The 12,847-nt window shown below is 40.7% G+C and overlaps 1 protein-coding gene across 2 annotated transcripts in view; it reads right to left on the bottom strand.

Annotated features, from left to right (window-relative positions):
* The window catches only part of rai14 (retinoic acid induced 14), a 34,951-nt gene extending 22,964 nt beyond the window's left edge, over nt 1–11,987 (bottom strand). For both annotated transcript variants that reach the window (XM_072371921.1, XM_072371920.1), the window contains exons 1-2: nt 11,722–11,987; nt 10,350–10,431 (exon numbers count right to left, since the gene is read on the bottom strand). In XM_072371921.1, coding sequence (XP_072228022.1) covers nt 10,350–10,385 — 36 coding nt within the window. In that variant the 5' untranslated portion in view covers nt 10,386–10,431; nt 11,722–11,987. The remainder of the gene's footprint in view (nt 1–10,349; nt 10,432–11,721) is intronic.
* Between the last annotated feature and the right edge of the window lie 860 nt (nt 11,988–12,847).

Raw genomic sequence — 12,847 nt, forward strand, 5'->3', positions numbered from 1 at the left:
AGTTAAGAAGCACTCTTATTAACACCTAATTTCTGCCAAGGGAGGTTTCTGGCACCAACTTTGCCAAGAACTGAGACTGCCAAGTAGAATATTTGTGTCTTGGATTCACAATGAAACAGTGCACATAATTATAGTTGTTCTGGGGGAAAAAATAATAATAAAGCAACCCATTATTTTCATATTTCAGATATTTTCAACCTCCTTCAGTTCCATCACTGAAGCAGAAAGTGATTTAGCTATTATTCTAAACATATTCCAATAAAAGCCATTTCAACAGCATTTTTTGGCACTGTGCAAAACTAAAAAGGATACAGAGTGCAGTGCAGTTTGCAACTGATTTAAGCCCTTTACCCAAGTGAAAACATAAATAAGTCGAGACGGGGGAAACGAAAGATAAGAAAAGAACATCTGATGGAATATCTCACAACTAACGAAGTTGAATGGCAACAGATCGGTATCGTGGTATGGGAGAGTCTTTCAGAAGTAAAGACGGGGAGGGATTTGCCACTCTTTTGAAGACTGTGTGGGCAAATAGCACAGCAATTTCAAAAAGCAATATTTTTTATGTAAATTAGTAAATCATTTAAGGATTTCATCATCTAGAGTAGAGGGAGGAGGAGGCTGGATAACATTGCAGATCAAATCTGAACAGCTCACCGAATGACACATGTTCAGTTCTATAGAGGCCAGAACAAAATGCCAGGATTCTATTTTTTCTAAGTTTTGGAGTTGGTTACAGTTTTTGAGTTGAACATAAGAAAACAGAAAAGAACGTTTTTCCATTCAAATGCCCCCTTTAGCAGTCGAATGCATTTGGGGGTCAGGGAGGTTGGAGGATGGCGCTGCACACCTGACTGCCAAGTGGGAGAATCCAGATCAAGTCCCTTCCTGACCACTAGTGCCTTTAACTAACTTTCTCCTTGTGCCTTTAATCGCTGTATAGTTGCTGTTTAACGCATTACAGAGAATAGGAAAACATCAGTGGCTTGCATGAAAACCGATACTGTAAAAACCGACTGCATCAAACCTTTTCTTGGATTAGCTGCTGGCGAGCTGCACCCGCAGCTAAACATACAGCGTGCTGGACGCACAAACCCAACGTCCAACTGAAATATATTACTTTGAATGTATTCATACGTTTGAAATAATTAAGATATACTGAGCTTTTTTTTTGTTTTTACTTTGAAAGTAACTCAACTTTTGCATCAAAGACGAGAGAACACGGGAACAAGGGAAAGGAAAACAAAAACCAATAGCATCATCCATCAGCTCCTCCTCTCAGATGTTTTGAGTGTATGTACAACATACTTTCTCAAACACATTAAAGGGTGCCCCTTACTCAGAAAACTGTAAAAGAAGCTTGTAAATTCTTTTTCGATTTTTTCTTCTTCTCTGAAATGTACTCATATTTCAATTTAAAGCAGAAGGATTAATGTACATGTCCAACATGGGACCCTTATGGCTGCAAGGGGACCTCCAGTAAAAAAAAAAAAAAGAGCTCTCGTACAAAACTTCCTCTGGATACAAATAGCCTTTCCTGCCCTATACATAAACACCGCTGGGGTTGGAAAGCGACCAGCCTCATTACACTGGGGGCGGGGGCTACTCATAATGTCGGCGGAGAAGGGAAAAAACACAGCATCACTCACTTAAGACAAGATAACGCAGGCAGTTTACACAATCAGGAGAAGTTCTGTCGCATCAAATTAAAAAGCAAAACATTACACAGCCTCACTGGCAACTCTGTTGAGCTCCAAGCAAAACAGTCAAATTAACTTTTGACAGGGAAAAGTATTAGTCTTAAGTTTTGTCCATAAACCTGCCAGTCACCTCCAACACTCGATCATTAGACTGAACTAAAAACACGCCTCACAAACACTTCTCAGGAGTAGGCAGCAAGTCAAGCAGTGCAATGCATCAAGTCTTTTTGTGAAGGAAAGTATCAGGTTTTTTTTTCAGGTGAACTGAGTCTAACCCTCCCTCCCTCCCTCCCTCCCTCCATGCATCTCCTAGTGTGAATATTGTTCCAGTTGTTCAGAGTCAGCCAAACTAAACAACCGGTCTCTGAACCAAACTTTGAGGCCTGGACATCTAGTGTTCCCTTTTACTCCAGCAGGGTTTTACTCCTGTACACACTCTCCCCGACACCTCCCCAAGTTATCCTCCTATAACTGACTTATTATTGCTCCATTGTTGCACCTCATTGGTCTTAGACCCCACCCCACCCCTCTTCAACCTTTCAACTTAACTCCCCTCCCTAATCTTATCTGCTTCTGTTCTTTCTGGTCCAGTCTCAGTGATTAGCTGTATATTTAACCATTACCTTGTAGATTAAATGTCCACTGCTCTGTCAGTAAAGAGAGCAATGCTATACAGCACTTTATATACTACATACACCTTTCAAGGAGCTTTAAACTCACTCTGACAAATGCATCTTCCCTCACAGATTCTCCTCACAAAGCAGCAGAAAGGCCTCCAAACTCATGTCTTTACATAAGACAACAAACTAAGTCCATGCACAAAGGCACACCCGCACAAACATCTGCATGCAGTCACATGCAGAAAACCAGGATCACAGTTGCTTCACAGCAGCATAGGCAGCGTTTCATATATTTGCTGGCAAGCAGGCTTCCTTTAAGTCGATATGCATTTCATCTATACAGCTGATAGCGAATAAAGAAATCCCACAGGCAGTTCCTGCTTCGACTGGATCCCTGTTTAAACAGACCTTAAGCTATTTCCTGTGACTGTCCTTGGATAGATTTAAATTTGTTCAGAGCTGAATTTCATTTTCTCCTATGTCGACAACAGCAAGATCTAAAGCATTGTAAATGTAATGTAACTGTCAGGACAAAAAAACAACACGTGGTGAGATGATTTTCTGCCACTGACTCAAATGACAGACTAATCTTTTAGGTTCCTTATGTGTTAAGCGTTGGGTCAGATGAACATCCAAAGGACAGTTTGGTATCTAAAGCTCTTGATGGTGATGATTACATTTAAGTGGCAATAACTGTTTTCTTTACATAGTGTATATTTTAGATAAGTATTGGCTTTTGCTGAATATATTCTCTCATGGACCTGGACACAGTCTTATTATACAGTATGAAATGAGTCTGAATAGAGCCATGATCCTCCCTGTACTTTCTCCTGCTAACGGCTGATAATACATAGACAGACATTCACCCTTCCTCCACCTCCTCTTCCAGATTAATGCCAGGCTGCCCCAGAGGTTTTGCTGTCACTCCCAGCAATAATACCCTTGCGCTGTAACCAACCAGTACGAACCGTAATGTGCCAAACCAGGGCAGACTTTGCCAAATCAAACATACCCAAGTGGGGATATTTCAGGCTGTTGTTCATTTCAAGGAGTCCTTCTATAATTGCAGAACTCCTGCACTGTAATGTTTCCTTTATATTTCATCTTTTGTTTCTTCTAATGGCTCCTTGATATGCTGTACTAAGATTCCTGAGAAACATTACAAGTTGATGTTTCCAACCGAACTGTGCACGAGGCATTTGTTCAGAGATGTTTCTAGATGATCAGCATGTGATTTTCTCTGCAGTTCTGCTCCAGTTAACATAGCAGACACGTTTTATAACTCCCAACAAGGAGGACTCCATTCTTACAATGTTTACACTACTAAATCAAGAGCGTATACATTCTGAAGGTGCCAAAAACACAGCACAAAGCGAACGTGCAGTGGAGCTTTCAGTGTCTCGTAGCGGAGATTAATTGAAGCAACGAAACAGCTGTGTGGTTTGAGGGGAGACAACATAATCCACAAATCAATTAGACACAGAGACGCTGGGTGATAACGGGAGGGTGTGTGTCTGCTGTGGACACTGGTCTTTGCACGTGTGTGTGTGTCTGTGTGTCTGCACGTAAGCCTTGAATAATCCCGCTTAGTCTAGCGGCTGGGGGAGCAGGTTTAAGCAGTGATATTAGCGTAGGGTGCTGGCTGAGTGTTCAATACTGGAACCTCTGTCGACAACAGAATACACAGACGAAAGCACACACTGATTGGGTTTGTAAGTGTGACCACATGTGCCTTCACAACAGCACAGCGAGGAGATAATGTCTGGGCAAAATCAGGTTACTTTGGGTAGAAATATTCTGCTTAAAACTGCAATAACAGACCGCATCAAGGGGTTTGATGCATACAACAAGATTCAATTAACATTTCTCCAGCAAATTACACTGGTTCACTGGTTACTTCAATCAAGAAGTCAAAGCCGGGACTCAGCTGTAACTTAGCTTTTGTTCTACTATTGATCTATTGATGCTGGCTTTTTTGTAAAAGTGGGATTTTTTTTATGCTCAGCTTTGTTTATCAAACAAATATGAATATATATCAGTATTAATATGTATATAAATATTTGTTTGCATTCCTCACATCAGGGTATGAAAGGTGTTAGTACTAAACCATGTAAACATGTACTGAAACGCGGTACTGCAATAGTATTTCAGTGATAAATCCTTTTATTTCCTAATTTACAACTGTGCGTGTATTCAGGTTCAATTATTGATTCATTCACTGCTTCTGTTGACAAGTACATACCACTATATATATACTTCTATTGAGTTAATTAGCTTTGACCGGACATTAAAACAGGGAGTCATTAGACGCAGAAATGAATGCCAATTTCCTTTTGAAGACAAAAGCCAGATGTTAAATGGTCTTAGCTGCATTTCAAAAGGGGCTAAAGTGAGCCCTAGAGAACAAAGCTAAATCATGATAATACTCCAACTAAATCTAATACAAGCCCAAACTGGAAGAAGTTCACAACAGCACAGAAAATGCTAATAAAAAAAAAAAGTTTGAACCTGAGATTATTTGTGTTTATTTTAGCGCTTCAGGCCTGTAACACATACCGAAACATAGCTGAGATGGAAAAGCTTTCACCACTTTGTAAAGTTTCTCATTGCAAAGTGTTGTTTCTCTCCGTACTCTCAGTTGGAAACAGAACAGGACTGCAGTCCAGAACCTCTTCCTTCCTCTGACTCAGCAACACTTTTGTAAAGTGTGCTGAATGGTTTTTTTGTGCTAAAAAGATATCATGTTGAAGGCAATATATGTTGGTCTAAAATCTAAATATACTTTTCTGTATTAATGCTGCCTTAACAGAAGTGTAAATGAGCCTTGCCAGAGGCACTCATACAACCTCTAGCTGGCTTTTGGACCTGTTGCCGATAACAGTCCGATCCGTCCTTTTTATCTTTGGGGCAGACAGCGTCCATTTCTTAATAAGGGATCGAATAGAATAAATAACTAAATAAATAGGAATAATAAATAAATAAATAAATGGAATAATGATACGTCTGAGCACAGTGCATGTCTCCACTGTGTAATGGTTGGAATGTGTTGTGAGTGTAAACATGGAATGTCTTGGGGTTTACTAATAGAGGTAGTAGAAATGTTCATAAAAATGTCATTTAAAAGTGTTTTAGTACAAGGACGGAAATGTTCACTGATGAACTGAATGGCTAAACAGAGTCACACATTCTTACGTCACCTTATTTTACAAGGTTATCTAAGTTTGTGAAATGAGCAGCAGCGACTAAGTTCAATTTGAATAAATCAATAAGTTTGTTTTGGTTTTTTTTTCTTGACAACGAGAATTTATTACTAACATCATCTATGCAAGTCACAGCAGGAAAACCTGTAAGTCTCCATGTGGCAGTTCTCCAAACGCATTCCCAGAAACCAGATTACACCATCTGCCTCTCTTAGACATGCTCCATGATCAACACGCTCACACACACACAAACTCCCTCATTATTCTGTTTGTTTTCCTAAATAAGCTTAGCCAAAATGATCCGCAAACATCCAAAAATGATAATAACGTACTCAAAAGACAAACTCGGGCAGACAGAAATGTGAAGAGACATGCAAACACAGATACACAAAGACACTTTGAAGAATTTCTCTCATTCACCTTGGCCTTGCATAACTGCACACCCCCTCACAGCTTGTGATAAAGCAACATTGGTAAACCTCTTTATTGAGCGCTGATGTGCACAGGATCTCAGTGGGCACACATCTATAACTTTACTTCACATTAAAATGAAACGCAATCACTGAAGCAAGAAGCTTTTATCTAAAGCAACTCACAAGAGATGGAGACTTTGGAGGGTAATGCAGGGTTCAGTGTCTTTCCTGAGGATACTTAAACATGTGCACAGTGGGGGACAAGCACTCGACCTCCTGAGCAACAGATTATCACTGCTGCAGGATCAATGTGGAAATCACACAGTGAGAGGTCTTTTCGCTGAATCTTTTGAGCAGCATTACGACTGTTTGACATCAAACATGGCAGTGCATGAGCACCTTAAGCATAGGTGGCATTTTTAAACTGCTAAGCCTTGCAGGGCGTTCACGGTCCAGCATTTTAGAAAGCTGATTTACTGAGCGTGGTAACACACTCTGCTGAGTGTGCCTGGACTCCAGTTTTAAGCTAGACTGCATGGCACTTCTACAGCAAAAAAATGTAATGTCTAAAGATAAAAGGTGGTGATAAGTTTTTTTTTTAAAAAAAACTAAACACGACAGCATTCCTAAAGCATTAGAATACATTCAAGAGGAAAGCAGGGGTGGTCAACGTGGCCAAAGATATTTTAGGGAACAATCATGATCCAACATCTGAATAGTTCTCCCAACAGCTTTCGGTGAACTTGTGCGACTATATCATGCACGTGGCTGTCTGTCACAAATCTCTATTCTGTCCTTGCTCTGATTTTATTCTTATGACTTGTGTATATGTGATGCTTTGATACTTCTTGACTCGTCACCTATTAGATAATCTGGTTTATTAGTATTGACAGCCAAAGTATCCCCAAAGTAATGTTAAACCTCTTTACTCTGGAGATAACAGACACAAGCATGATTCCAGATGGCTGTTTCCTGCACAGATTTCTTGTAGTGGTCACAATCTACAAAAAGAACAAGGCCTGAAACTGTTTCATGAAAATCAGCCATACAATCATTGCATAAACCTGTTGACAAACAGCAGTGGCACTAAAGTGGCACTATAACCAACTACACTCCTCAAGGTGTGAATGGTTATGCAATTAAAGCAGTCATACCAGAGACTGCTTGCATCTGAATTGTGAAAAAAAAACGACACTGAGACTCAGGCAAAGACAAGTGAATGAGTTCATGTTTATAATCTCTCAGCAGCTAAAGATACAACAGCTCAGTGGGGGTTTGTGCTTGATAAATATATAAATTGTCTCCTTTCACCATTACTGTAAACAGAGTACAATGTTCAGACTCCAAGATAGAATTCATGGCTTTTCCACAGCATTAATGAAAAGTTCTGCCCGTGTTACACATTTCCTACAGTTCAGCATGAAGGGGGAAACTTTTCTCAACTTCTTAATCAACTTGATATAATTATGGAAAAATGTTGTTTCGACAACAGGATACTTAGACATGTCAAACCTGGAGAAAACACAGGTGTAGTGAATAATATTTATGACTGCTCTCTGGTTTTGTCAGATCTTTAATACCAATAGCTGATTGGGCCACTGAAATAATTGCTAGCCATCTGTGAATTAATTATTCACATCGATACTTCCCCTGTTGAGTTGTAACTTCAAATTCTACGGCAGATATATATAAGTAGGTTTGGACTTGTGTAACATTGCTTCAAGATCTCACTATAAATATCACACTCATCTGGTGTTATCTTTGAGCTCTTGTACGTCCATATCGCTTACAATAATAACACATCTTGTTCTCTCCCACAGTCTCGTGTTGTTGAGGTGTTTAAGTAAAGTTTTGGCTCGCCGATGCGCTCATGTCACTAAGCTGGAGGAGGCTCTTTGAAATAAAGCACTTCATTAAGATTTGAAACTGAACCACAGATTCCATTACACGTTATCTGAGTGGAAATAACTTTACTTCATCAAAAAGCTATTTACAATGGCACTGGGTTTCTGTTATTTTGTTTAAGAAAAAATGAAGGGCTGGTTTTTCTTTTAAAGAGGAGGGGGGGCATTCCTGAGTGAGCTGTCACCGACACACACAGCTTAAAATAGAACCCAAGAGATGTTTTCTTTCTATTAAAGTTGTTCAGGATCTCTATAAAAAGCTGTGGAATGAATATTAGCTCGGATAAACACGCCACCCTGTGAAACTTTTTTTACTTTGATTATGTCCATTAATTTTAATCACTACGAGTGTACACTGCAGCATTGGCTCTTTTCCTCTGCATTAAAACTGAAAACAGAACTTTTGTTTATCAAAACAGTCTCTAAAGATGATTGGATCTTGGATTTAAGGACACAATTGGCTGCTTGTACTTTCCGTACACGTATATAACATACATACACTGATAGTACTAAACTGACTGCATTTTCAGTAAGATCAGTTCTTAAATTAAGTCCATCCTGACCAATTTAGGATCATGGGGGGCTGGAGCCTATTCCAGCTGTCATTGGGTGAGAGGCAGTTTGCCAGTCCATCACAGGGCCACACAGAGACAAATGAGACACTTCGATGCTCACACTCACTCCTAGGGACAATTTAGAGGAAACATGCATGTTTTTGGATGGTGGTAGGAAGCAGGAGTAGAACCCACACATACACAGGGAGAACATGCAAACTCGACACAGAGCCCCACCCAGCTGGGACCTGGAACCTGGGACCTGGGACCTGGAACCTGGGACATGGAACCCTCTTGCTGTGAGGTGACGGTGCTAACCACCACACCACCGTGCAGCCCCTTGAATTAAGTAATACTCAGCAAAATGGTAATGCCTCCATATTCGGTCTGTGGCTAAAACAGCACGTCAGCACAGTTGCCTCCTGCTGCAGATTGTATCATATCAAAACACAGACATGAAAATGGGCATTTATTACATAAAAGGGGAGACAAACTGAACAATTCTTCAAGCAAATTGTGACAATGTATGAGTGGGAGGTTTGCAAAGGCATGCGTGATGTGGCATCTGTTGTTTCTAAGCAACACTCACATCCATAGCCCTCTGTCTTCTCTCATGCCGCCTACGACTGGCTATTTTAGTGAGGACTAGCATTTCACTTCAAAAGCACCTTAAACAATTTGCATTGGCTACTTTACATGACAGGTTTCAATGCGAGAACACCTAACAAAGGTGAGACAGACACCATCCCACTCACTAACAAGGAACGATCTGACCTTGCAGCGCTGGACTCAACATTTTCTAGAACAATGGACGCTATTATACTCTCGCACATAGCTGACTGAATTTGCAATAATTTGCTCATTTTAGGCAGCAGGGCAGCATGTAGATCCACAGTTGTTCCTGTATGTTCTACAGGTTGGTCTCTTTTTTTTTTTTTTTAAACAGCTCTCTACCTGAAGACTTTGAGCCCTCTACACAATAATCCAGGCTCTTATTATGCTTTGCTGTGTGTTGTGGGTGGAACAAAATAAAAGCAGGGTTGTACTCCAACTAAGTCTCCTTCTAAGGGACAGTCTCTTCCCATTTCAGCAGAACATACCATTTAACCAGAGCTCACCATCCTGCCCTACCGCACACTTTTAATCTGTGGGAACATAAACCAAATGTCTCATTTAGTCAGCATTCTTCACTCCATTCACTGACTCCCTTACTTCTGACACACCCTCCATTCCCCCAAAACTTGTCTCATTCATCAAACAACCCTCCAGACTTTTCCTGTCTGCCGCTAGGCTCTATGTCATTAGGGTCACCGTGACAACAGATGAGTCAGACGCTGTGGAGACGCCTCACTTCCTGTGAGTGGAGAGCTTCTCAGACTGGGACCAACTGAATGATTATACCAACATGGAGAAATGTCTCCCTTATGGGTGAATCATAATCAGCAAGATCTAATCCTCGTCTGGAAGCAAAGAACAGTCAGAGTATCTAAGGATATTTGAGGTTATAGTGGGATTAACTGAAAACAAAATGTAATTACATTGTACAAGCACTTTCTTGTGTAGTTTCTGTGTTGTCTGTTTGTCTAAGAGACTGGGCCATATCACTTACACCTTTAATATTAGCTTCCCACTGCCAAGATGCCTTCTTTTGGTCCTAAAATTAAGTAAGAGCTGACAAGTTGTTATGTAAAATCAACCATGGTGTACCTTTTCTGTTTACAACAGCTAAATGGATGACACAGACTTCATCGTTAAACCCAGATTCTTTAATTTCTCAACCTTTCCAAAAAAACTAATAGAAGAAGCCGTGAGGTGCTGCTGACCCCAAAGCTGAGAGATTCTGCCCAAAGTCATTCACAACTGCTCAAACCATGCATACACAGACAGTGACTCACGCATGCTGACATCCACATGGGCACACAGTTTACACAGCCATGAACATATGTTATAGTACTTACATCAGTTTTTCTAAACTTGGCTTTGAGGCTCTTCATGTTCAGTCTGATCCATGCAGCCACTCACTGGATTGCTCAGTTGAGACTGGGGAACACACCACAGATGTTTAAACTTAGTGTCAGTGATGTTAGAGCCCATTTCAAATGTGATCCTGGAGATTTCTGACATATTAAGCTTTTTGGGGATGTTATACCCAGACAGGTAACACTCAATACGACATAAATATGGAGTGCATAAGCAGCAGTGAGTTAAACCACAATAGTTTACAGCCTGAGTAAATTGACATTTTCCTCATAAAAACTATAACATCTATTTATTAAAGTCTCACCAGTGACGTGTCGTCGGAGAGAGTAAAAGTTCTGAAGCTGTCTTACATTTAACTATTCCTCCTCTGTTAATAAGTAATTTGGGGAGTTGACTTAACAATTGCAATGTTGTGTTAAAGTTGTGGCAGAAAATGGTATGTGGCTTTGTAACTCACCAGAGATCCCATGAGGGGTGGGGGGGGGGTCTATGGTGACTGAACTTTTGCTGAATATTCTTGGGAGCATTCCAGCTGAAGTTGGGCTACTTACTTCCTTCATTATTCTAATTTTCAGGGTCCTCTGTGTCTGCTTGTATTTCAGCTGAGGGGAGTATTTCAGCAATTTGAGATTCTTTGCAGTGATTACAAGCGGTTTTGGTTGGAAGGAATATCATCTCTGCATGCAGGCATTCATAAAGACTTTGCACACAAAGCATTGATTGGAGAGTTTTAGAATTCCATTAGACGGTGTTGCAAAGTGGATGCAAATGCAAACAATCATTAAGCTCCCCATTAGCTTGGATTAGAAGCAGCCCATCAGTCACACAAACCTGTCTACAAAAATAGTAAGTGGTAGCAGACAGGACATTTTGCTGTCGATACCAGATGTTCATTTACTAAATGAACACACAGAAGGTGAAAGAAATGCCTGAAGGGGACCAAAGTAGAACTGGGATCAAACTGTCAAACTTTTCTTATTGCACGATTAGGAAAAGAAGCAGTTCTGACGACGGTGTGCCAAGCTTTGCGTAAGTGCACGCCGCTCATCAAACAGTGACGGTTTTGCGTGAATACTTTGAATACAGTCAGAAACTAACGTGGCCAAAACTGCAACTCGTTTTGCTGAAGAACTATCAAAATGTTGGCGGCGAGCATCACAGTACAGCAAACAATATAAGACTAAACGCGTTGTAACTGCGCCGTAGGGACTGTACAGGAGCAGAGCTTGTTTAATGAACCACTGGGACTCAAAAACCGTCTGCAGCGGTGGTTTTTAATTCTTAAAAGAATGCCGGCCATTCATTGAAATCCACATGAACTTGCGAGATATGAATTCACTGGACACTTACCCTGCTGTGGGTTGGAGTCGAAGGAAGGCTGCTCACATAAAAGAGACAACCGCTCTCTTTTAGACAAAACCAGATTTAGCGACTAAGAGGACGGAAAACAGCGAGCCGTTGGGACGCTAAGTCAGCCTGGAGGATGCATAAAGAAGACGAGCTCAGTGTGACTACACGGTGACTACACTCGGACCGTTTACATTAAAAGTTGAGCTGTTCGTGGACTCCTGCCCGTCTGTCTCTCGGGTCTCAACTCAACGGCTGCCTGCTGCCCGGTTTAGGAAAGTGACGTCACGCTCCCTTTGCTCTCGTGACCGCAGCGAGAAGAGCCCTCCTCTGCTCTCCATTGTGCCCCATTCATGTTATGGTCAAAGGGGTATTTCCTTAAAAAAAAATCACTCACACTGCTCCATCAGGAAAAAAAAGTGGTATAATTCTTGATGTAGTGACATATCCAGAAGCCACCAATCTAACTGTAGACGTACAATTAAGGTTTTAGTACAAAGCATTGTTTATTATTACATGTCTATTTATGACTTAGTTATATTTTTTGCCCAACCCATCTATGAACAATGGAAACAAGTTTCAGTTGCCCAATAATGCATCACAACAACAGCAAAACCATAATCCCTGACAAAAACGAAAGATTGTTAACTAGAAGCTTTGTCAAGCTGGAATATGCAGAATAAATATTGCGCTGAACTGCTTTAGATCATTTTATTTTTTAACAGAATGGTCAACAACAGCGTTATAGTGATTGTTCAGCAATTTATTGAATTTCCCCTATAAATTCCATGTAGTTGGACCTTTTAAGGACAAAATGAGTGCAGTAGAGTTTGGGTCGTCGTCTATGGGTAGCAAAAAGTGTTTGACCCCCAGTTTGGCAGGCTGAAGTAAATATGCCCAGCATGTGGTTTACAGCATGAATGACATCTCAGGCCCAAGCACTCAGAGCCAAGAGCAGGCGCTAAAAGGTTAAAGAATTTTAGCCTAGTTTCTGGTCACTCTGGTCCAATGTTGGTCCAAATGCAGCTAAAAGTGTCAGTTCTAAACTTCATCTGGCCCAAATCCACACAAATTAAAAGATGTAAAACCAGTGTGAGACACCTCATCTCAATTCACCCAAATAATTTGG

Source organism: Leuresthes tenuis, unplaced genomic scaffold (genome assembly GCF_036924035.1).
Source record: "Leuresthes tenuis unplaced genomic scaffold, fLeuTen1.0.hap1 SCAF_19, whole genome shotgun sequence".
NCBI classification, from domain to species: Eukaryota; Metazoa; Chordata; class Actinopteri; order Atheriniformes; family Atherinopsidae; genus Leuresthes; species Leuresthes tenuis.